General features: G+C 40.6%; 3 protein-coding genes and 1 long non-coding RNA gene across 13 annotated transcripts in view; 1 reads left to right on the top strand and 3 right to left on the bottom strand.

Moving 5' to 3' along the window:
* rhbdf1a (rhomboid 5 homolog 1a (Drosophila)) overlaps positions 1–8732 on the bottom strand; it is a 30948-nt gene extending 22216 nt beyond the window's left edge. For 2 of the 3 annotated variants that reach the window (XM_005725981.2, XM_005725982.2), the window contains exon 1: positions 8249–8732. The gene's annotated coding sequence lies outside the window, so the exon portion shown is untranslated. The remainder of the gene's footprint in view (positions 1–8248) is intronic. The other variant, XM_005725983.1, reaches the window with a different exon arrangement.
* A 6662-nt stretch (positions 8733–15394) lies between these two features.
* On the bottom strand, positions 15395–16529 carry LOC106456126 (uncharacterized). Its single transcript, XR_001290290.1, has 2 exons — positions 16467–16529; positions 15395–15691 (listed from the first exon to the last, which is right to left on the bottom strand). It is a non-coding gene; the product is annotated as an uncharacterized LOC106456126 (long non-coding RNA).
* mpg (N-methylpurine DNA glycosylase) lies at positions 16078–18920 on the top strand. The gene is made up of 3 exons (XM_013909043.1): positions 16078–16548; positions 17940–18144; positions 18390–18920. Exons 1-3 carry the CDS (start codon positions 16279–16281, stop codon positions 18773–18775), a joined length of 861 nt encoding a protein of 286 aa, XP_013764497.1. The 5' UTR covers positions 16078–16278; the 3' UTR covers positions 18776–18920.
* Positions 18921–19533: 613 nt separating this feature from the next.
* nprl3 (NPR3-like, GATOR1 complex subunit) overlaps positions 19534–25975 on the bottom strand; it is a 15291-nt gene continuing 8849 nt past the window's right edge. For 3 of the 8 annotated variants that reach the window (XM_005725971.2, XM_005725975.2, XM_005725979.2), the window contains 9 exons: positions 24168–24318; positions 23984–24065; positions 23741–23878; positions 22013–22169; positions 21519–21625; positions 21201–21330; positions 20561–20774; positions 20285–20477; positions 19534–19840 (listed from right to left, as the gene is read on the bottom strand). In XM_005725971.2, the coding sequence (XP_005726028.1) occupies positions 19675–19840; positions 20285–20477; positions 20561–20774; positions 21201–21330; positions 21519–21625; positions 22013–22169; positions 23741–23878; positions 23984–24065; positions 24168–24318 (1338 nt within the window). In that variant the 3' untranslated portion in view covers positions 19534–19674. The remainder of the gene's footprint in view (positions 19841–20284; positions 20478–20560; positions 20775–21200; positions 21331–21518; positions 21626–22012; positions 22170–23740; positions 23879–23983; positions 24066–24167; positions 24319–25975) is intronic. The other 5 variants (XM_005725973.2, XM_005725976.2, XM_005725974.2 and 2 more) reach the window with 3 other exon arrangements.

Genomic DNA, 25975 nt, shown 5'->3' with positions numbered 1-25975 from the left:
GGCCCTGGCCACGAGGTGTCCCTTATTTATTTTTCAGGGAGTTGGCAACCCTACCCTCTACTCAGCTGCTAATTTTATTCAGCAACTGATGGACTCGACCGTCTCACAAAGGTACAATCATGGTTTTCACTCTTTTCATCTTTAATCATTTCATTTAACACACTTGCTGTTATTACTAAAAAGCCTCATATGAACTCAACCTTCACATCCAATTTCAGGAAACGCCTCTTTGAGAGATTTGCGGACCTTAAACAGAGTACTGCTTATTGACTGGCTGCATTGATTATCACCACTGGAGGCTGTGAAAATACACAGTATAGCTACATAGGAGCAGTGGATTGTAGGCATGTGTGTGAAAGCATAAAGCTGTGCATGCAGGTCCAAAAAAGGCCTGAATTATGGGGAATATGAAACCAATTCTTCTGCAGCAAAACAGATTCAGCGTTCTTGTAATAGAGCCTCTGTCTGGGTTGATAGAAGAAGCTTGATTCTATAAAGATGAGATTTCATTTCTTCCTGGAGAAAACGGCAGCAGAAGCCTGGGTATTGCAGAGAGAGCCAGCTTTTTCAGTTTCTCGTACAACAGCTATATTTTTCAAATACAGCTTCCACATTTAACTCCCCTTCGAATGTCACACGGGAAAATATGTGGATGAAAGGAAAAGCTGGAGAAACAGTATTTGTTTGGTTGGTCGTAACGTATGGACGGCGAAGTGATCCGACCAACAGATAAGTGCTTATTCACAGCCAGTTCTCACTGCTGGGAGGAACACACAAATCAGCCGCGCGTAATCAACATTTGTTTGAACAGTTGTGCGAAAGAGGAATAAAATTAACGATAAACAGTCTGCTTCTGATCTAGTCTTTGAGATATTCAACCCACTCAGGAGAAATCTGTGAGGCCAACTGTGCTGAGACACCAATATGAGTCACATGGCATTTTGGCAGAGGCTGTGAAGAGTGTAGATTGGGGAGCAACGACTGAGGAACAAAGAAAGTCAGGTGACTATGTGTCAAAGCTATTATTAGGTGGTGTCATTTTAAGGCATTTCAATGACTAGTTTTCACGAAAAGGATGAAAATAATGTTTTTTAAAAATATTTTCACATTTAATTGGAATTTGAATTGAACTAAATTACTTTAAAATAAAGGTAGATTCATTGATTTTGACCCATTATTTTGTTTTTTTCTGTCTTTTGTCAGAATACTACAAATATTGAACTGCAGAATTTCACATTTGTAATAGTTTTCAGTTTACCTCTCGTGAAAGCCTAATTCAGAAAGTAATTATTTCATGACTTCACAACTAATTGTGCAGACCCTTAAATATGTTACTTTGTGAACACGCAGGGGGATGCAGGGGGGATCACCCATAAGTGAACCCATGAGCTCTGAGCTGTGATCAGGGAGATGTAAAAGCAAGGATGAAGGGGGAGGAAAGAGCGAGAATAGAGGCGTGCAGCTGGGCCACAAGATCTATGGAAAACTCTGGACAAAAGCACAGGAAAACTGGGAAGGCTGGGGCAGGTCCTATGGGACAGTCACAGGCCCAGTGAGGGGAAGGCCTCCTTACTCTTCATGTAACTAAAGAGAACACAGTTTCTTTGTCTATGGAACTGAAATCAGTTTTTCCCTCCAGGTCAGAGAGCACGCACATAAGGACGGCTCCAAGTTTTGTTTGTGGTCTGAAAACCAAGACAACTACTGTGATGGAGAAGTGACAAACCGTCAGGAAACGAGGCAGAGACGGGAGACAGAATGTCTAAGTGGGAAAAGATGAGAGAACTGAAAATAAAACGAGAGGGCACAAACTCGGGTCGGTTCAAGAAAAAAAAACTTATTTTTTGCATAATTGTTAATGTTTGTTTTTGCCTTTTTCTAAGCGAGTATGCTTCACCACATATTAGGCTTGCAGACTGATGCCTTTCACTATAACTGGGCGTGATCAGCTGGGAACCATAAAAGACAGGCTTTACATCATTTTCCTTGGCACACTAAATTTACAAGCTCTGTCGGCTGGCAAATGGGAGGAAAAGTTGGCACTGGTGTAACAAGAAGCAGAGGAAGGAGAAAGGGAAAGTTAAGAGTTACAGAATCAGGTACTTTTAAATGTGCAAATTATGCCTGGGTTAAAGCCACATTATTCACAAAACACACAAAATCTTCCAAGCAGTTACTTAAAATCTGTTTGTATTAAACATCTATATTTAATATTTAAAGAGATGCATGACTGGCACATTTTGGACACTACTCAGCGTTGGTCTTTCAAGGGTTCAGTCTCATTCCAAAGAAAAGAGCATTTCCACCGACTGTGATCCACCTCTTCCGAAAAAAGGCAGTAAAAAGACAAGTCACGGGAGTCCAAAACACACCCTCATTTCTGGGAAAGCTGCTGGAGTGAGTTTGGTGCATGGTATGTGATGTTGGTGGGACTGCGCTGAAACTGTCCAGATATAACTGTGTGCGTGCAAATCAATTCAGGGAACTTGGGTTTAGCAGTCTGGTGCACAATGAGGATTCACAGCCTCTGGGTATGACAACCAGCTGTGCCAAAGATAGAGGGTTAGGAGGGGAGTGGGCCGGGGGAAGGCTTCCTATTTAAAACAGCACTCTCATTGCTGCTGTAATAGTGCTGAGATACTATATCAGTCAGGGTGTTCCTAGTCAGGCCGACCCTCTGGCCTGACAAAAAGCTGGGGAAAAGTAAACAGACACTATGCAGTCCTGCAGTCTTTGCAGCAATGTGGACTAACAACAACTAAAAAGGGGGATGTAATTTTAAAGCTTCTGCGAAGAGACTTCATTCAAAAAAAAAGGAAAAGTTATTATTTATTAAAGAGCAATCCTTTTCTGAGCAACTAAAGAGTTTACATTGTTAAACTGGAGCGTACCTGCCTCTTTGGCATTATGCCCTAATCAATACACAAGTAGATATTGGACATTGGTATGAGATATTCATTGATTGAAATTTTTGTTTCCGATCCAGTTCGCTTTCACTTAATTTCCTGTTTCATTTCAGTTTTTACTGTTAAAAAATGTCTTTGTTTCGTTTTTACTAGTTTCGGTATTACATTTAAATTTAGGCCAAAATGCGTGGGTGTATTTCTCATATGCAAGACGTAATACGTTAAGAATATGTATTAGAATACCCATGTCATGCTGCTGACTCACAGTCATGACATCCCAGCTGCATTATGAATCAACCGTCCTCACGGCTGATGTGTTTGAAATGTGTTTTGTAGCCCTAATTAGGTTATTTTAGTTACCTAAAACACTGTACACATCCATTTCTAACTTCTAAATTGCAGTATTTCAATTAGCTGAAAAAGGAAGCAAAAGAAATTGGACATTATCTTGTGGTGAATCCTTCCTGCTGCTGGAGGATGAAAGCAGTTTAATGTATTTTCAATCTGGATGTATCAATAAGGCAATATATGGCCTTTAGCAAACGTTAGTTAGCTATCTAACAATCTGTTTGATTTTAGTTTCTGGATCATTCTATCGTGGTGACAAAGGGATTATATTTTGGTTTGGTTAACCCACAGGTTTCTCAAATCTTATCCAGAAGGCCCTACTTCAGAAGCCAAAAAAAAAAAAGTTCACGTGCAAAACACCTTACAAGATTTTATCAATCATTAACATTACCAAAGGATCCAACCTGCCTTTATTTGTTTAGCTTCTGTAAAGCTATTATGTTCATTCAACTTCGTTTCAATTCATATTTTTCTCTTGGCTGTCAACACCCCACCTGCGGTGGCTTTGTAGAGCACATTAATCTAATCATAGTTTTTTCCAGTGTCCGTTTGAATGACCCAAAATTGACAACTAAGGTTTCTGTCCAAAAAAACAGAACTGCATAAGGAGCGAACGGTGCAAACTGACAATAAGAAAAGTGTTCACAAAAACTACATTTTGTAACCAGTGACAAACAAACTGGTTGAGACAATAAAAGCATTCATCATTTCCAACAAGGAGCAACTTTATTGGTTGGTTTCCCACAAGTTCACTATCACGTTGCACTGCAGTAACTGAACCCTGTGTAAGCTTTTAAATAGTCAACAGATTTCAGCCAGGGAAACTTCCCAGTTGCAACATACGATGTCTCGAGACATCAGGTAAATACTGCATATTTATTGGTTTATACACAGACACACCCTTTACGAGCTCTTCACACTCTTAAGAGGAAGATTAAAGGCCAAGGAGCCATTGCTGCTTGTCTCCAAGCACCAAAGAGCAAACCATTCCCACCGCCCTGGAAGTGAGCTTTGCCCTGAGGTTAACCAGCCTCAGACGCCGTGTCAGTGACAACACAAGCTAGGAAGCCAAAAAAACACCCTGTAACTATCAATCTGACATTTAAAGTTTTCGTCTCTGTTATGTTGAGTTCAGCCAAGTAACTCTGAAAACAACTCCGGCAACACGTTTTTAATTTACAGCTTTTTTCCAAAGCAGTACACCTGAGGTTTCTAGTAAATTCTGTGAATACCAGTTCATGTATGGCTGTCATGCTCATGACAGACGAGGTGCTGACTGAGAGAAGGGCAGGCTGGCATTCTGGCAAATGGAAGCCCTGAAGGCTTAGAGGTAGACCTGAAATAGCACTGCCGCTGCTGCATGCAGCATTACATCACAACTAACTTCATCGTCATGGCTGCCACTGCATCACAAAACCAATGAGGTATCATGGGAAGGGGACAGCAGCGCCTGTGACTCACGCATCAAGTCATAAACGGGGGAAGAACTCGGACACTGTCTATTACTGTACCTGGTGTAATGTATTTCCAAACAAACAGCAGCCATTGGATGCGGATTCATACAAACACTGCACTTCCTATATAATTACATTTTGTGCACCACTACTAATACATGTTATATTCTGTTTATTGCTCTGAAAACAAGGCAGGATGTATCTGCTCACATTCCATGCTCTAAAGCATACTCTAGAGGCAGTTTTCTCCCACAAATATCACATGATTTGACATGCAAGGAGGGGGGGGGGGGGGGAGAGAGAGAGAGAGAGAGAGAGAGAGAAAACTCAGTGCTTCTTTTTGACAACTTAGTTAAAACCACATCAAAGTCAAAAAGGTACGAGCTGAGCAAGCGCCAGGGAGGGAGACATCAAACATTGCCTGTGAGCTCTCTCACTAGCAAGCGGACCTGACATGCTTTTAAGCTAATGTGCGGTTGTGGTAGCAGTTGTTACCAATATATTTAACGGGAATGCACATGCATTGTTTGGAAAGCAGCAGAACAAGTTGGTTAACATGTTTGACTTCTCTAGGTAATGCTGCCGTGCCCCTGATTCATACACCAGGCAAGCAGACAAAACTGTTGCAGCTTTCGCACAAAGCAGACGCTTCCTGAGATGACAGGTATATAAGTCTCAGACAAAAATGTGTGTTTCAGCTGCACAACGGTTAGACATCAATCTTTTATGACACTACAATACATCTTTAACTCCATACGCTCGTAGGGAGGTCGAGCATTACAAATCTCTTTGAATTGTGTAGAAGAGAGTTTAAGAAAGGATACCAAACCTGTGAGGTCATACATCCTGCCGAGTGTTTTAAACTTGGGTTTTAATATATTTTTCTGATTTAGAAAAACAGAAGATATAGAATAACCAGGATGAATATCACTGCTTTAAAGGTAGCTTAAGCAAAATCAAAATCCTCTCTGCGTTTTAACAGAATTTTAACATGTGAAAGTTTTACATGAAAAGCATAAGTATTACATTATCTTAAAATTTAGAAGTGACAATATTTTGGGATAATAATAATAGCATGCAATGCTTTCTAATAAACACACTAATAAACAGCTGGGCTTCCACTGCAGAAACTCTGGACAGGTGCTAGGTAGAGGAAGTAATTGCTTCTTATTGCTGCTTTAAGCCTTTTATTTAGTAAAATTATTTAGCAACGTCTTTAGCTGCATCTGGCTATGCCCCCCAGCTTTTTAGGGCTGCTCAGAGGTATCTTCTACAGAGTAGGCACTGTTCCCTGCAAAAGTATCCTGAAAAGGCCCTAAAGGGACATTTTTCTTGCAATCAGAACATGTGCATAAATATGTGCATATATGAACAGATTTAACCTAGCAGCCTCTACAGTGTGCACTATCTTGCTATTTAAACATTAATTAAGCAAATCAGCAGAGCTATTTTGTAGCAGGTTAGGAATTAACCCCAACTTTAGAATGCCCAGTAAACAGGATTGTGAAGTGAGCCACTTTCTGACTCGTGATACAGATGTGTGTGCTGGTGAAACAGCCTGAGGTTATTTTGAGAAGCATGTGCTCTGCACACATGGAACTGTTCAGCCCAGTGACGCTCATTTCATTTGGACTCGGAGAAAGCGCAATCCAGACTGAAAATGACCCACAATCACAGAGAGTACACTCAAAGTTCGAGAACAGGCAGATTTTAGAGTTCAGAGGGGGGCTTTCAGGAAATCTCCAGCTTGTTTGTAGTCTTACTGAAAACTGTATCATCCCATTGAAAGCGCATCAAAGTGAGCCCGCTGTAGGCCAGATAAGTGTGTCCTAAATGTAGATACAGCATCTTGAAGTGATTATAGGTCACACATAAAAACATTGCCAAGTTGCTGTTGTTATGCTTTGAGATACACAGGGAAAAATATCTACTGAAAATGGCAGTGAATGAAGGCTGATAATATCAATCACTGAGTGTAAAATCCTGCCCCGAAACAGTTTTGAACACCATGAAGCAGTTATACAGGATTGTACACTTGGCTAGGCTGATAGACAGATAACATACTGTGAGTCATGTAGGCATGACTACACCGTGGCCCCCTAAGCAGCCCTCTGCAAAACTCACATAGCAGTTGGTCAACAAAAGCCAGACTGAATGGTCGACCGGCCTCACCACAGCTACTCCCAGCTCCTTCCAAGTATCACATGGGCATACAAACACACAAACACAGACACACTGGGAATATTCTCTCCAGGGTCCAGTTGGAGCAGACACAGAGGATAGGAATGAGTGCCACTATCACACATCGGGAGGTTGCTTTATTAGTGTGATTACATCACCCAGAGATATGATCCCCCCCTCCTGCTCCATGTGATCAGGAACACTGGGCACACAAACCAGGCCATGTGCTCCTATGTCCTGTCTGCCAAAATAACTCAGCAGTTTCTAATACAGTATGTCTATGGTTTCACTTCAGTCTGCCCAGGTACTGTACGACAGAGGTGCACATACCCTTTGTGGATGTCAATAAGAGTGCAGTTTGTTAATAAGTTTGCGCTGCCATCCTGGCAGAGCTCCGGACCGCTGATGAGTCAAATCGAGACATTTAAGTGTCTGCTCCATGGGTATGATTTTGAGAAACGTGTGCCCTTCTCTTGAGTCACACTGAGTCACAGTGTGTCTGTGCATCACAAAAGCAGCAATTCAACAGAAAACAAACATCCAAAGACAAAATAATACTTTCAGGGTGCACAGAGGCTGAGACTGGGGGGTGGAAAGAAAATACTGTTTGCTACTCTTTCCTCGCACCCTTTACCCATGAATTATGTACCATTTATGTGCACCCAGTTTATGATGATGAACAAGAGGAAGAAAGGGTGATATGGGAGGAGAATGACAAAGATAAGGTCAGGTGGGATTCGATGTGTGCTGTGTTGCATGATTATCCACAACACATTTATGCTGCATCTATAATTCAGATGAGGCTGGGGCTTTCTCCCAGTGATGAGCCTACAGCCAGATTAGATAATCTAACCAGATGTTGAAATGGAAACCACCTCGCCTTTGGCTCATATGAGTCTAACGAGAGTAATATATCCTGAATTTGAGGAGTTCAAGTACAAAAATAAAAGTAATTCACCTTTCCAGACTTCAAGCTCATTTCACACCCCATTAATTCCACTTCAACGCCTCTTTTACTATGTAGGTTAGGCTGTGTCACACTTGTTAAGCAGGTGATTGGGCAAAAATATAGACCAATTATTGGCTGCTGTTGGAGCACTTTAAATAGCCCACTTTCTCTATGAAAACTTCACAATGAGTGCAAAAGGCAAAGCACTCCGTAACCTATCCGATGCCATGTTTACTACAGCCAACCCGAGTCTGAAGGGTTCCTCTGTGGATCAATTAACTGACCAGTAATTCAATCGACCGGATTGAGCTCGTTTCCACCGCGGTCACGACGCGTGAGCGCTTCCTCCGAGTCCTGCCTTCCGTAAGGGCGACCACACGAGAGTGCCACGATATAATGTCTCAACTTACCCTTATAACAACCGGCTCAGTTGATTTCCAGCAGTGGAAGAAGAAGAGAAAAAATCCGATTCCACTGATTTTTCCACGGGCAGCAGATAAATGATTTGTCACATCATCCTGACAGCGGTGCGGCGATTAACGCGCTTCTTTTCTCACCCCGCAGATGGGTTTTCTTTCTTTTTTTTCCTGTTATTTTGTTTTATTTATTTATTTTAAGCCAATCCCAGTGCTGTAGTATTCAATCCGGTCACTCTCGATCCCAAGAGCAGCTGAGGCAGTCCAGGATGATTAAGTCGAAATGAGGCTGCCGTCCGGTTCTCTGCTACAGACGGAGCATTCCCACACTGCTCCATGGATCGACCCGGGGTAAGTTTCCTCCTGGCGGTTGTAGCAATTCAGTTTGGTAGAGAATCAGCCCCGCCCTGGGCTGAAGACGGTCTGTAGAGAAGGCGAGCCCGTCAAGATCACCAACCAATCGGTGTGTACACAGGGAGGCGCTGCTTCTTCTCCAGACGGGGTGACTAAGCGATATCTGCAGCCACAGTGGGGTCCAGTGACTGAAACCTTTAACCCTCATCTACAGTGAGACGGGGGGACCATGACTGTTATAGTTATGAGAGGCATTAAATTTCACGGTAAATGACTGTGGCCAATTAAACAATAATAATGCTTTCATATCAGTTATATTGATGTGTCCCAGTGGAGTGAATGAAGGAAAACCCACACAGACTGTAGTTAAACACGTCTGCAATAAACCACAGTGAGTTTTTAAAAAAAAAATCACAGCTCGTATTAATAGTTTTTGATAATTACACGAATTAACCTTCAGGATTTAACAGCACATATCATAGTATTTTGAATCTTTATCAGCTAAGATACATAACTTTGGCTTTTTAAGGCATTATACAAACACACGCACACAAAATCCCAGCAATGAAGTGATTATATTAAAATTTCAAGTGTTTACACGAATATCTTCATCCAGTAAATGATTGATTGCACTATGCATGTGAAGAACTGCTCCCACAGACTAAAGACGAGCTACTTGGGCTCAAGCTGTTACAGCACAGGGACCTGTATGAATTCATTTGAGGTTATGGACTTTGAATACAGGGTAAGACATTTTCCTACCAAATAACTGTAAGGTACTGGTGGCTAAACTGGCCCGCACACACAGAGAATTGAAGTGAATTCTACGTCAAAATGCAACTCGATATGTCTATAAAACAGTATGCATTCAGGATTATTATAGCGGTCATCAAAGCGCTCATATTTATGTAGTTCTAACAACAGTATTTATTTATATTCATCTAAGGCAAACAAGTCAAAAGAATATGAAACATGTATCACAAAAACCTAATTCTTCAGCTTATTGGTCAATTTTTAGACAAAACCATGCTTGTTGCCACATGATGATCATAACACCACATGCTTTCTATGATTATCAAAGCCTCCACCCTCTGCTCCCCTGTGTATATTTTAGTGAAATGATAGACTCCTGCTTCATTACAGAGGCAGCAAAGAATCAATTACATAAACAGTACTTCTTTTTTTTATCAACTCGATGAGCATCCACAGGCTCAGTATTGCATTGCTGTCATAAGACTCTGAGGTTGGGTCTGCTGATGTGGCTGACTAAACTCAAGAGGTTTCTTAACTCAAAAGCAAGAAAGAAGGGGGAATTAGCAATGGAGATGTCAACAGTTCCTAATATAAGACAGCAATCCAACTCAAACAGCAAATTATGCTACCATAGATAGATAGACAGACTTTGCTTTACGCTGCAAACTCAGAGATTTAATTTGAGTGACTGAGGCTCCTCATTCAGGCAACCGTTAATACACACTGTTGCTCCATCTGATGAAAAGACCACTACAGCGCATTCCATCCTGGTTTCAGTGAAAGCTCAGATTCACCTGGGAATTTTCTCTAGAGCAGAGATGGATGTTAGGAAGCAGAAAGTTTCTGAGGTGCTGACAAGGGGCACCAAGCTCAGAGCCTTCCCTCAGATGAGGTTTCAGGGCACAAGCATCTCAGGTTCCTGGAAAAAGTCTCTTTCATAGCTGCTTTGATCTGCTTCTTTATTAAGACACTCTCCACTGAATATGGGTATCGTTGCCTTTCTGCTGTTAAAATAATGGAAGACATAATATGGCCCCATTTTATGCTGACAGAGTAGATTACTTGTCTGGATTATGAGAACAAGAGGTTTTTACATTCAACAGGATCCCCTAGAGATCTAGAGGCAACAAATAAATGCTTTTTTTCAGTTTTGGAAAAAAAAGTATTTGACAGTCAGCCAGCTCCTTTAACTAATTTTAGATTTGTCAGGAAATCAGTATTCACATTTCCGGGTACAGGAAATATGAGTGTGGTTTTCAAATTTTGTAACATCGCCTCCACGTTTCTTCTCATTTATGAGAAATGTGATGCAAGGGTCACGCTATTTTTAACCAATCTCTGCATTAACACTGAATTAAATACGTTCAAACACAGTGATGAACCACAGCAGTTTTCAAACACATTGGTCTCACAGCTATTACTGCACAGTATATGGTTAAAAGTATAAAAAGCTAGTTTACTCTCACCTCAACCTTCCACTTCGTCTTGCACCTGGGGGTCTCGTCTTTGCCGGCGTGACTGAGAGCCACACATCAAGCTCATTCAGAAACGTCCTCCTAAATTAGGCAAAAGATTGTATTCCCACCACAGGAATGAGTTTATCAGACTTCAGTGGGTCTTCTACATGTACTTGACTGTAAAAGGGTGGTTGAGAGGCCCCTCAGGACACCCTGATTGATATACCATGAAGTCACAGTAATTAATGGTGAAGTTTCCCCTAGGACCAAGGAGGGTTGAAGCTAGGTCAGAAGCAGCAATTAGGAAGCAGCACAGGATCTGTAAGAGCACTCAAACCCCCCTGTAGACCCATCAATCAGACACAGATAAAAGGGGTAAGCGTGAGGATCATGTTTAACCAAAAGGACATTGTCAGACGGTCCATAAACAGCTTCCTCTGTCTTCAGCCGAGTGGAAAAGCAGAGCAGAGACCATCATTCGTAGCACTACAGGGAGTGTTTTGCTTGTACATGGGTGACATGCTTTATGTTCTCAAAAGAGTCAAAATACAGTTTCCAATCATGCAACTTTGTAAATGATTTTTTAAAATTAATTTTCATTTGATGGAAAAAGCCCGTCTGCCAGCATCAGTGACATCTAAGAAATCACTTCACATGATGCTTGCTTCTAGTAGCAGCAATCCAACAAGCAAAAGATCAGGAAAGGTAAGTTAAATGAGTTAAAGTGCTTTGCAAGCATTCATTCACTAAAAGACCACATGACTGCACAAAATACAGAAGTAGAAAGAGGCTGTGGAATAACTCAGACAGATAGGCTTTCACTTTGTGGTCATGTCGGCTACATTTATGTTCACTTGTTTCTGTGATAAGACCGGTAATCTTCCAGGCAATCTTCCTGCCCTCAGCCTGACTCAACAACTGTTCCCTCTGTTACAGGTGTGAGCCGAGGCGAGGAAAGTTTTATCAGAGTAGGCCAGAGAAAGGTCAGGTAGGTTCAATCAATAACCAAACAGCTCAAAGTTTTGAAAAAAAAAAAAACGGTCTTCAAACTGTCATAGGCTCTCATGTTATTATGTTGAGTCATACAAATAATGAGCTCTACCTGTTGAATGTCTCTGTGGGAATTTTGGGAAAAACTGACAACATCTTATGCGTGATTTAGATAAACAAAGAGAACCTTTGAACTATTTACAGCGATTAGCTAACCTGTGGTTAAGCCTATTTACGCCGCAGTGGTTATGTTTAAAACTCCACATGTGAGTTTAGAGATGTGGAAAGAGACAAACCTGTTTCTTTATAAACATTTCTTTGTTGTGCAAGGTGTATGAACTGGGTCTCAGATGATGTGATCCTCTTGCTTCCATCTCCTGATGAGAGCTCAGCCACCTGTACAGCACACACACGCCACACCTCTGCAGCAAACAAGAAAGGAGGTGCATGAATCACTAATTGCTGGCAATTAATAATTAATCCCATCACACACTGAGGATGCAAATACTACCTACCACCTAATGACTCTTGTAGTACTGGTAAGAAAGAATACCCTCCAGTCATGTATGTTATTGCTCTGGAAAAGAAGGTTAATTTATCATGTAAATTAATTAAATTAAATGTTCTATTGGAATTATTTTCTTTATAGTGAACCTTTATCTATTAACATAAAGCTTGTTCTGAAGAAGAGAAATGATGTTAAGAGGTCCATTAAAAATGCACAATGTCCACATTTTTTTTAATAACCTTGGTTAAGCGGCTCTCTGAAAACTAACTTAGACTAACACACTGTGAAATGGAATGAGCAGCGCTAAGTACTAAAATCTCTTTCAAATTGATTTCTGGCTTTTTATGGTGCTTAGATGTTGATTATATCATGCAGGCAATACAAATTTAAACACAGACCAAGACCAGACGTAATCTCAGCAATGCCAGTAATAGTTGCTTGTGTTTATTTACACCAACCAACATCATGGCTGTCTCTTTTTAAATCATGACTGTCATATAATAGCGACATGGTGTTACGTCTCAAACGGATACTTAATATAGATAGAATATGTCTTTATTTTCATTGATATATTATGCAGTGTGACACAATTTGGTTTGCAGCTCTGCCGATGTTCAAGTTAAATGTATATAAAAAAATATAAATAGTAATAAAAAATCTAAAAGAATAACAATCATCATGCAATAGTACAATATAGTATAACATATAAAAATTACAATGCACGAGATTCTGTCCGTCCACATTATGGTAAATGGCCTGTATTTGTATAGCGCTTTACTAGTCCCTAAGGACCCCAAAGCGCTTTACACAACATGTCATCCTCCAATTCACACACTGGTGATGGCAAGCTACATTGTAGCCACAGCCACCCTGGGGCGCACTGACAGAGGCGAGGCTGCCGGACACTGGCGCCACTGGGCCCTCTGACCACCACCAGTAGGCAACGGGTGAAGTGCCTTGCCCAAGGACACAACAACCAAGACTGTCCAAGCCGGGGCTCGACCCGGCAACCTTCTGATTACAAGGCAAACTTCCAACTCTTGAGCCACGATCGCCCCATTATTACCACACCGATGACAGAAAGTATTATTTTTAATATTTCTAAATATTTTTATTTAAGACTTCAAACTATATTTTGGAATTTTCTTTAAAAGTGTAACAGTTTTTTAGGGAAATTATTTTAATTAAACTAGGTAATGGTCTGAGTTTCGCAATGGTGCTACTGACATTCATACCTAAGATATCGTATAAACGTTACTCAAAAATAGAGATATAAATTTAGGAGGCTAGTTTTTTTAGACATCCATTTGATGTAATGTGTTTATAGAGATAGTTATAAACTAAATGTAGTAATGCCAAACTGCTATTGCATACACCCACAGACCATTTTATTAGGTATACATATTTGGCTGCAATGTTATGCAGATACCTGATCTGTCAATCACATGGCAGCAACTCGATGCATTTAGGCATGTAGATATGGTTGTGACAACCTGGTGAAGTTAAAGGGTAGAGCATCAGAATGGGGAAGAAATTTGATTAAAGTGACTTCCAATGTGGGATGGCTGTTGGTGCCAAACAGGACCTGGTGATCTACTAGGATTTTCCTGCACAAAATTCTACTGGATTTTTTTTTTTTTAAATAACCACTTGTTTCAACCAAGGTATGCAGAAGAGCATCTCTAAATTCACAGAATATCAACTCATGAAATGGATAAGCAACAGCAAAGGACGACAACACAGGGAGGTCACTCCTGTCAGCTAAAAATAGGACCAGGTTTCTGATCTGATGAGTCTCAATTTTTCTGTGACATTTGGATGTCACAGAAAATCAGAAAGTCAGAATTTGGTGTAAACAAGCATGAAATGTATTCACCCTGCACTGTATCAACAGTTCAGGCTGCTGCTGGTGATGGTGTAATGGTGTTAAAGCAGCCTACGGTACCTAAATATTACAGCTAACCATGTCCCTCCCTTGTGACCACAGTATACACATCTTTCAGCATGACAACGAGCTGTGTCACAAAGCTCAAATCATCTCATCTTGAACATGACAGCGAGTTCCCTTCACTCCACACGTCTCCACAGTCACCAGGTTTCAATCCAATAAAGCACCTTTGGAATATAGTGGAATAGGAAATTTGCATCATGAATGCGCAGCCAAAAAATTCGCACCAAATCTGTAATAACATCACAAAGTTGCTAAACCAAAATCTTGGAGGAATGATTCCAGCACTTTGTTGAATCTGTGCCACTACAAACTGAGGCAGATCTGAAACCATGAGAGAGTTAACCCAGTACTAAAAAAGGTGTAAAGAGTCCAGTGAGTGTCACTTTAAAATAAGTTTACCATTCCCTTAATTAAACACAAACACACTGAATACTGCACATGAAACCCAAAAGATCAATTGCTTTTTTTCATAGAATTCTCGGAGTCATCGTGTAGTAAGCCATTTCAGTCTGGCGGCATTCTGCTCGTCCATCTGCACACACAACGGAGTCTCTGGTGTTCCTGCTCAGCGTCATGATCGCTGAGGTGGCTGCTGGAATTGACAGTGATCCAGAATGTGGCTGCTATGATTATCAGTGGCAGCAACAATGAAAGCTGCTCAGCCCAAACCGCACAATCACTGCTGACGGGCAGTAGCAACACAGTCACAGCAAACAATGGTGTTCTCTGGCCCCCCAGCCATGACAAAGTCAACAAGCCATTCCAGGAGACTTCTACTGAACATGCTCAGCAGATTTCTGTCTGGAATGTATTCTGGCTCAATAAGTTACTTGAGGTTTCCATTAGAAGCGCAGCCCTTGGATGAACACGGTGATCACAGTGTTGCTTCTTGAGGAAACCTGGAAATCAAACCTCAAGAGGTTCAAGATTAAATTATTGCTTGATCAGCACAAAAAGGAGACAAGAGAAAGTACAGAATATGATACCCAATGACTACCCATGCAAATTTGTCCCGGTCATCTATTTTTGTGCAATGCCACACAGAATCTGTGACCAAATGAGGAAGATGACACTTTCGTGCTTATTTTTCTCTTTCACATGTATAAATAAAAGTCAAAAAAGAAAGGTACATCAAGTCCATCTTTATTAGTTGACTTGCAGTTCATTCCTTTCATCTGCATCATAATAGGCTGATTCCTTTTTACAGCCAGAGATTTGCCTCCACAGTAGCCAAAAAGAAAACTTGTATTTCCCTGCTGAAGTTGTGGTCTGTGGCATGACCACGTCACATACTGTTAGTCTTCCAGAAAGCCGCATGGGCTCAAAGCGCCTGGGGCCAAACTGGCGCCGTCAACTTCCTGGGCACAGGCAGTGGAGAGCACGCAGAGTGGTTCTATTTATAACCTCTTATTATCCAAATGAGCCTGAAAAGATAAGGTAGCAGCAGGAAAAGGGCACAGGTTGTCAGGTAGTCTTTCGGCAAAGTGGCTGCTGTGCTGAAGGGCGAAATTCATAATGCACTGTAAAGACATTTTGTGAGAAAAAGATGGAGATTTGTTCTTAGAGGCAGTCTTATTACCATAGAATTGCTCCATAATGAACAGTCAGTGGCTGCTTAAACATTTTCAGCCCAAAAAGAGAAGAAAACTGCATTCATGAATTTTCTTTCTTTGCAAAACATGTTTATTTTCACATGTTCTTAACCATAAATATTTTTTTCTTTCACAACTGAAATATAAAATAATATAGATGGGAAAATAAAATCTTTCTAGGAGAAAGCCTTGAAGGTTAACGTCTCCCACTACCTCCAAGAAGTGCGCGGTCCCTTTAAGAGATACCAAAACAATCATATCCACTTCCTGTATGCTAGTACGTGAACGGCTTCCATAAGACTCTTTGTATTGTGAATTAAATACTAAATATTGAATAAACGTATTGTAGGGTTTATAAATACACGCCGTCCTACATGTGTTTTTTTAAAAATCTGAAGACCTTCTGAATTTACGATAAGATGATGGCAGCGCGAAAAAGAAAGATGCTAGTGCTGGCGGCGGCAACATCTGAACAAACTGTGTCGTTAAATAAACACAACAAGGACACGGAGCTGAAGCCAAAGGACTCACAAACCGCGCTTAAGAAGCAGCCCAGTCAGTGTGAAAATGCTCAGAGTGCTGAGGCGGAGCGAAGCTGTTATTTTACCGGGAATGAGCAGCAGCACAGGCTAGGAGAGGACTTCTTCAAGCAGCCCTGCATCAGTTTGGCTAAAGCCTTCCTCGGCAAGGTAGGCTGATTCCTCACCTGAATTTAACACCTTTGTATGTAAATGTGTGTGTGTATGTTTTTAAAAGTCAGGAGGCACAAAATGTAGGGAAGAAAATTTATTTTAGTTTAAAATTGTTGTTTTTTTTAACTTCACCTTTCAATTTATATCTTAGTAACTGCCTTCTGTACGTTTGAATGTGCCTGATAAACTTACTTTCAGTGATTGTATTTAAGTTGTTAAGCACTGTTTCCCATTTTTAACGCTGTCTAACTGTTGCTTATTTAAACACATATGCTTCTTCAAAAACAAAGTCTGCTAACTTCAGGGATATTAATCTGTCCATAAACCATTGTGTATTTATTTGACCTAGTTTACCTTCTTTGGTGCAAATGAAATTGACAACAGGCGTACTGGAGAGGCAAAAACAAGTCTCCCAAAAAGGGAATGATTTATCAGGTTTTGCTCTTTCCTTATCCAACTGATTTTATTTCTAGTTTTGTCACTACTTGTAGTATGAGACAATACCTGCGACCATTCAGGCTGCAAAGGTAGTCCACCTCTTCCATGATGGCACTTCCATACAAGCCTTTGGAGGTTTATTGTGTCTACCAGCAAAGTCTCAAGAGTGTAAAGGTTATATTTCTGAGCAACCTGTCAGAAACACCCTCCATGAGGGTGGCACAACATACTTCAGTAGACTTTCCATCACACCCCAGAACTGTACAGTTGTGAGCAGAAGTTGCAGGTCCACCACTGAAACCCTGTTTTCCTCACAATTGAGAACAAGTTTGCATTGAGTCCATGTTACTGATATGAAATACTCTGGAGATACTGTGGGGAACATTATGCTGCCTGTAGCATCTTCCAGCAAGGTTTGGCAGTAGGTAATAGCGATATCCTTGCAGGGTCCCAACGACCTTCACATGCGAGCACATCACGGTCCCTGCTTGAAATCCTCAGACCAATTGTTCTTATGCTGGTGCAGTGCGCCCTAGTTATTATTTTATTCCCAACAAGTATAAATCAATAAAGATTTTGAGCTGGAATATTTCATTCATGAAAGTGTGATTGAGGTGTAGTTTTTTTGTTTTGTTTTTTTGTTAGCAGCAAAACTGGCATGCTGGCAAGCATGGATTTTCTTTGATCGTTCATTGTACACCTCATGAAAATACATCCGTACCCAGTTTTTGAAGCAAAAGGAATATTTGGCTTAACAGAATAAGGTCAGAGATACTTATTATTTTGCTTTCATAGGACTTTTGCCATGACATTAAAAATAGACATTTGTTGTGGTTTTGATTGTCAAAGTTGTGTTTTGTAGGTAGCATCCTTCAGCTAAATGACAAATCTATGTAACCCACCATCCTGTGGATATAGAGAAAGAATCTCCCTGTCCTTTGTTCCTGCAGGTGCTGGTCCACAGGTGTGCAGATGGTACGGAGTTGCGAGGAAGAATAGTGGAAACTGAAGCTTACCTTGGAGGGGAGGACAAGGCCTCACACTCGGCGGGAGGCAAACGCACCGAGAGAAACACAGCCATGTTTATGAAGCCTGGCACAATCTATGTGTATCCAATCTATGGCATCTACCTATGCATGAACGTGTCTAGTGAAGGTAAACGCTATACCCACCAAAGGTGCAATATGTTTTGTACATTATGTCACTAATTTTGTTCACATTCATATATTTATTATTGTTAACAATGGATGTGAAAAGGCCAGTTTTGATCATTCTTCATTATTACAACATTAAACATAAACAGCAGTTCATGGCTTCAATAGTCGCTGTTTAAAGGGTAAAAGGAAGGAGACAGAGTGGAGCCTTGCTGACTGATGCATATTGTGTGCTGTGTTGCTCAGGGGAGGGTGCTGCTGTGTTGCTGCGCTCACTCGAGCCCCTACAGGGTCAGGCCGTCATGAGGCAGCTGAGGGCAGCCAGACGCAAAGAGGGAGCCCGTCAGCTGAAGGACAAAGAGCTCTGCAACGGGCCTTCAAAGCTCTGCCAGGCTCTAAATATACCACGATGTTTTGACCGTCGAGACTTAGCCTCAGACCCAGATGTGTGGCTGGAGAATGATCCTGACACAAGTCCGGCAAAACCCCAAGATATCGTATCAGCACCACGCATCGGAATAGAGTCCCACGGGGAATGGGCCAAGAAGCCGTGGCGTTTTTATCTACGTGGGCACCCCTCTGTTAGCGTTGTGAATAAAGAGGCAGAGAGACAGACTCTGGAAATGTCATGAACGATTTAAGTCCCCATGCCGTGAAGCCTGATACAGGACAGCACAATGTCAAAAGGACTTAACAGGAAAATTCCTGAAACTCCTCGGCCATCTGATCTCTTTAAAGAGTTTAACACTGAAGAAGAATAAAAATCATACAAATACATGATTGCTTTGTTGGGATGTGTCTCACACACATGAAATTAAACTGTATATTTGTAATTTTGTAGTTTGGAGGCAGTGGAGATTCTACAATAAATGTTGCTTGCTTTCCTCAACCATTTAGTAATAAGCTGCAGCTTTATGGTAGTGATGCAAAGCTGTACTGGAAAGTAGACTGAAGAACTACAGACTCGGTTTGTTAGCATCTGTTTAAAAAAATGGGGGGGGGGTTCTGTAATTTGCCTTTACACACGCCTTTCGTTTGGTTTCATCTGTGATTTTTAATAAACATTCACACTTGGGAAATCTCCACCTCAGTGATTTCACAGATGTTTGGCCTGATCTGTTTCCCTCAGAGCAGGAAAAGTCTGTCTGATGTTTAGACTCTTCCTTTTTTTCTTTCCACATCAGGTATTCTTAAGGAGAGGTAGCTCAAGGTCTGGAATGATCATTACTCACTGTGCCCCTCTGAGGACAGCACAGATGATCTAACACATCTGGGGCACGGGAAGATGAAGTGAAGCCTCCACTAAACACTGCACACACTTCCAATATTCACAAAAAAGCCTTAAGGCATGTCTGATATATACAAAATAATTTATTACTGTAAACAAACATTTGGCTCATACAGAGAAAACATCTTGCAGTCAAGGCATTTTGTTTTAAAACGTCTTTGACCACTTAGCTGTGAGCCCAGCAGGCCATTAATTTCTCTTAAACTGACACATTTTCCAGTTGCTGAAACACTGTCTGCACAGCTAGTCCATCGGTGACTGAAAGATTGAAATAATGGGATCTTCATGGTTGGTAACCACAAGGACACTGCGGAACTTGTCAAACAGCGTCTTTAGCTGCGAGCGCCTCATGTTCTCATTGTACATAATCTCTTCCAGGTGGTGATGTCCTCGGAAATAGTGCAGTAGCCTGGAAGCAGTTAACAAGAGAAAGAGTTTCACTGACTGATCAACAGTGTCAATCATCCATGAGACAGGACTTTTGCACCTCTGATGGGAGCCTTCATTGCTGTGAAGGTGGCAGCACTGGAATGCTGAGAAGCTCTCCAGACACTTTTGATCTCCACCTAACTGCTGGTAAACTAACTCTTTAGCCTATGCTGCCCAATTAAATTTTACAATACTATGCAAGTAGATTTATTCAAACCACTGAACAAATACTTTTTTATCTATTGAGAGACATAAACATTTCATTTCTAAGATATGAGGCAAAGGCAGGCAATCAGTTAGTTCATGTCATCCATGTACACCGCTCTCATGTTTGAACATAAAACAGAACAATGGCAATCTTAAGGACACTTAATAAAACAAGCACACTATGGTCCTGTTGTCAGTTAAAGGCAGATTTAATCACCTCGCAAACATCCGCAGATCCTCTGGATTTTGTGCAGCAGGGATGTTAAGAATAAACTGCCTCTCGTGCTCTGACAGGCTGGCGAGCAGTGTCTCAGTCATCCTCTTGTTGAGCGGGGAGTCTCCACCAGTTAGCAGCTCTGCACTGGAGTTTTCCATACTGGGACTGGTTAGGGTCATGTCATCACTGCTGGCTACACAAAACAAGAAGAATGTCAGATTTTATAGTACAGAGTTAGAGCCGTAAGAGCAGAAGAGTAGAAGCGGGAGGACATACTCGGTGAGCCAAAACTGAGCGCACTAGGGGTACTGAGACTGCGACCTCCTACTCGGGCAGCCAGCGGAGGGTCTTCATCCCTCAGCCCAGGCTCATCCTCACTGGGTGGTACCAACAAGCACACATAAGTGTGCAGCTGGATCAGGAGGCGGCGCTGCAGCATCCAAACCACCATCTGGATTAACTGGGCCTGGTTAACCAGCAGAGCAGCAAACTGCATTAGGATAAACTGAAATAAGGGAATCGGAAAATGCTCACGTAACCAGGTCAAATATGTTTTAAAATAGATCCACAAGAAAGAGTCTGATCCTGTTCTCATGAAAAATGGAGGATGCATACACTAGAGACGATGTCCCTTTGCCATTAATAATTCATCAGGACCTACACTGCCAGAACAAGACGAAGAATGATGGCCCACCTCAAGGATTATAAGTATTATAACTTATGTTTGTGTTCAGTTTTCATATATATTTCTGTCTTCAGGACATAGATATACATCAGATTATTTCATTAAACATGCCTGAAATCATGCAAATTAAAAAAAAGAAAAAGAAACTGGGACATTTTCACAGGTTTAATAAAAGTATTTCTCTTTTGAAATGCTTCACACATGTATTCCACATCATGCAATAACCCCCACCTCCTGTGTGGGAGCTTCCAGGGGATTTCTAAACTCAGCCAGTGAGACAGGCAGTGAGAACTTGGCTAACATAGAGGGCAGATCATGACCAGGAAACTGCCGGGCAAACTGCTCAGCCAATGGTGAATATCTATTCAGGGAGAAGAGAACAACACAGAGCTTATTCCATCACAGAACATCTTTTAAATTTAATTCCAAACAGTGTTGCAAGTCAGATCAGGGAGCCTCTCTATGTGAGGAAATGCCATGGATGAGTGCTTAGCATTAGTGTGCTTCATTTCCTCTTCCCAGCTGGCTTATATCACATCAGATACTCACAGGCAGATGTTGGCATGCGGAGACAGCATGTAGACATTATTCTCACACAGTGGGTAGATGATAATTGCCTTGCCCCAATAAACCAAATGAGCAGCAATCTGAAAGATCTAAATGAGAAAATATTTGTCAATTAATCTCTAGGATGCCAAATAAAAGCAAAATAAGCAAATAAGAGCTACACATGGGGATTTTCTCAGATTTGCATTACATATATCTGCCACTAGATGACAGTAAGACCACCTGACTAAACAACTTCTGAAGGTTATACTTTTTTAAAAGTATATATGTATGTACAGTACACTTTTTCACATTTTAACTTTCCTCTATTCTATCAGTGATGCATACTGCACAATGATTTATAGATCTTTGTGTATTAAACACAACTAATGCATCTTTTAGACTTATAAAAACTAATTTCATCTGATAAATTCATGAGAATCACATCTGACATTTTAAACTGGAAATCTGATCCAGGTAGTGTGACTGTCCTGTACCTGAAGTAAGGCCAGGTCAGCATCCTGTGCCAGCTGCTGCAGGTTTTTCACTGCTGAGCAGGTTTTAATCAGGCGGATCAATGCAGGGGAGCAGTCCAGGGGAAGCTGGCTGAGGAGTGTTTTCTCATTTTCCAGAAGCAACAGGGCATGATAGGGTCTGCAGGATCAGACACACAATACGGCTTCTAAATGAACATACATCCACATACAAGCAGACTCTGTTTGAAATAAACACACATTTCGTTTATTTTACATACAAAGACAAAGGTATACATATTAAACTGTTTGTTAACTAAATATCCAATCAGCCAGTCATATGGCAGCAACTCATTGTGTTCAGGTATGCAGACATAGTCAAGACAGTCAAACTGAGCATCAGAATGGGGAAAAAAGATGATTTGAGTGACTTTGAATGTGGAACGGTTGTTGATGCCAGAAGCTGCTGATCTACTGGGATTTTCCCACACAGACATCTTTCAGGTTTACAGAGAAAAAGGTGAAAATGCCTTTTAGATGCAGGTCAGATAGGAAAGCAACAGTAACTTAAATAACTTGTCAAAACCAAGGTGTGCAAAAAGAGCATCTCTGAATGCACAACACATTGAACCTAGGAATAGATGGGCTACAGCAGTAGACCACCCCACTGCCACTCATGTCAAATATGAACAGGAAACTGAGGCTACACAGGCTTACACAGACTCATTAAAATTTGACAGAAATCCCAATTGCATTTACAAACTGACAAATCTGCAGTAACCTGTTTGTGATGTTATTATGTCAACATGGCCCCAAATCTCAGAAGAATGTTTTCAGCACCTTGTTAAAACTATGCCGTGAAGAATTCTGAAGGATAAAAGGGGTCCAACCAAGTACCTGCACAGGGCAGCAGCAACTAATGAGAGAGCTGATCAAAACTACAGCTATTACATTGAAATGCCAGTAGGCGGCACTAAAGACCACACTAAATTCTGCATCGTTTGAGTGCTTTATATATTAAACACATACATTTGCTTACCAAATACAATCCAGCTAATTAAGGCACAAAACTTCTTTGACATAAACTGAGGGGAAATTAGACTATTCTGACTAAAGGGCTGAAGGGTAAGGTGATTTTGACAAAGCTGTGTTATTTGATGGTTATGTATAGACCTAAGCTGACTAGCCAACGTAGTACAACTGTGTGCATTTGAATGATTGCTGAAGTTATAAGTTGTGATAAGTCCATTTTTAGCAAATTAGTTTGTACTTTAATATTCCAAGCTGGCTGTCACAAAATGATTGTTTTCTGGCCTTAACAATTTATTCATATTATTATGATTATTAGACATTATGAACACAATTGATTACATCACAAATGCAACTGGATGAACTTATTTTGTCATGAAAAGATGCAATGTGTGAAAAAACAGAAGGAATCCACAGAAACCACAGAGTAAGTTATGAATGTGTAATATAAATAATATCATTTTAAATATGACATAAAAAAGCTATTACACCCATGTGTTTATGTTTTGACAAATGAGGTCTATAGGTGTTTTTAGTTGGCCATTTGTAGCAACACAGCCCACATCTGCTGATTTTATTTCATCTAGAACAGCTAATCCCCCTTCCCCACTCTTGCCGTGTCTTTAACTGTAAACAAGATACTTCTAGTTACAGCTAATCAAATAAGATGTTGTGAGATGTAAGAAAACGTCACATAAAAAGAAAAACAAATCTGTAATATACCTTATGGCCTTAAGGCTGCGCTCTAATGCCTCTGGGGGGATGTAGGTGTCACCAATCCTGTGGATCTTGTGCGGCAAACAGAAGCTCACCTCCAGCCAGTCGTTGATGTGAAGTCGCACCACACCGGTTGTACAAAGGCTGAAAAAGCACCATCATCATAATCAGCAATTGCAGAATCATATATTACACAAATTTAGACAGCAAATCCAAACAAATGAATGTAAAATGCATGTGGTCACACACCTGTCATACGCCTCCTTGAGGTCTCTTGCTAGCTTACACTTTGGAAGAATTTGTCTAAATGGGGACTGGGGGCTTCCATCTGCTGATACCAGAAGCAAAATACCAATATTCTATGTTAACAAAGATGTAAGTCTGACTAAGACCAAGCTGCAAATTTGATGTGTAGTCTGAGCTTGTATCTCACTTTCAGTCGTGGTAATTTCCTCCTGGACGGCCAGCATGAGTTTGGCCTCGCGGGTCAGATACTGGCAGCGGCGCTCCTCGTGCTGCAGAGCAATGGCAATGCGGCGTGACAGGTTGTGCATGCAGCTGATGACGGATGGGTCAGCATTTGCCTGCAGGCCAGAGATGAAAATCAGCCACTTTTTAAATGTCATAATTATGCAAAGAAAGAAAAATGTATCTGTTACACTTTGATTATAACACCAGTGCTTTTTTGTGTAGATGGTAAATGGACTGATTCTTATATAGTGCTTTTCTACTCTCCCGGAGTACTCAAAGCGCTGCATACAACATGGATCAGTTCACATTCATGTCCAGGCTGTCAGCTGTTAACTATTAAACATCCCGTTTATTTTACACCTAACGTCAGTTAATGATCTTAGCATGGCACCCGCTGAAAGATGAATGAATATGACTTAACACGCTCAGTATAAATGTTGTTTTTGAGCACATCTTTGATGTTTATTTCTTGTCATATTTACGCAATTCAATACAAAGGCTCTGCAATAATTTCTACATCTTATAATGTTAAGAATTACGAATTGCATTTTGATTAAACTTGAGCAGATGTGAGGTTGTTGTACATGGAATTATTGTTTCTTATAATCAGTCCACCTTAGGTATGAAAACAAAGATGGAGAAATGTATATAACACAAATTTTTTTTTGTTTTACTGAGCTATTTTTACTTTATTGAGGAATTTTATGCAGCTTTTTTTTTATTGTATTTTATTTAAAATTTTACTTTTTACTTTTATTGTAATAAAATTTTACTTCTTGAGCTCCTATATTTTATTTTACATTCTGATTTATTCTAATTTCTTTTGTACAGTTTTCACACTACGATACTGTTTTGTTATACAGTGTTTTAATTCGTATAGTAATATTTTACATGTATATAAGTTGTGTTTAATGTTTTTTTTGCTGCTTTGACACAAGAATTTCCCAACATATTGGATATAAAGTAGATCTTACTTTAAGGTAAATGGACTGGTGACTGGTTCTTACATAGTGCTTTTCTACTCTACGTGAGTGCTCAAAGTGCGTGATAAAACTTTCACAAGGATACTTTGGCATGCAGCCTGGAGCACTAACCTTCTAATTAGTACCTCCACCTCCTGAGCATGGATCAGTAGCATCAATGCGTATTAGCCAAACATTGTTACAGACTATATGACTCTTGTTGACGTACTGGTAAATAACTTGATATTTACAAATGTCAGTGTTTATAACTTATGTGTTTTGTGACAGTAACTGTTCCCCTACTTCAGATGTTAAAAGGTGTTTCAGGCTTCACAGGTGAAAATGTAAAAAGCAGAGTCAAGTGCTTTTGCCAAAGCAAAAGTAATAAAACTCTAACTTTATAGATATGTTGACCAATTAGAAGTCTACAAACAACAACAGTGTTTTTGACACTGATGTCAAAAATGCGATAAAGGCACACACCTTTGATGATGCAAAACAAATCAATCTTCTCCATTTAAATATTGGGTTTTTTCAAAGGCTCTATGTCCAGTGAACTAAAATGCTGTTTACGTGTAAACAAAGGCCAAAAATACCTATGTACATGTGGAGCCTTTTAAATAGTTGAAAGACTCAGAAACTGTTTATAATGGAAATGTCTTTTTACCAACAAAGCAGAAGTGGATAAATAACTACAGAAATAAAATAATCAAATAAAATATCTCTATTAGCACTGCCCACTTGGGTCGGGGATGAGTTCAAGTATCTCGGGGTCTTGTTCGCGAGTGATGGGAGAAGGGAGCCGGAA

The sequence above is a fragment of the Pundamilia nyererei genome, unplaced genomic scaffold (genome assembly GCF_000239375.1).
Source record: "Pundamilia nyererei isolate P.nyererei 1_Seehausen unplaced genomic scaffold, PunNye1.0 scaffold00018, whole genome shotgun sequence".
NCBI classification, from domain to species: Eukaryota; Metazoa; Chordata; class Actinopteri; order Cichliformes; family Cichlidae; genus Pundamilia; species Pundamilia nyererei.
The sequence above is the reverse complement of the archived record's forward strand: the minus strand, read 5'-3'. Positions and strand labels throughout refer to the sequence as shown.

Bases quoted from the DNA above. Each gene is read 5' to 3' on its own strand.
- mpg (XM_013909043.1), top strand. From the start codon at position 16,279: ATGATGGCAGCGCGAAAAAGAAAGATGCTAGTGCTGGCGGCGGCAACA. The intron at 16,549-17,939 runs GTAGGCTGATTC...TTGTTCCTGCAG, and splicing joins CTAAAGCCTTCCTCGGCAAG to GTGCTGGTCCACAGGTGTGC. The intron at 18,145-18,389 runs GTAAACGCTATA...TGTGTTGCTCAG, and splicing joins CATGAACGTGTCTAGTGAAG to GGGAGGGTGCTGCTGTGTTG.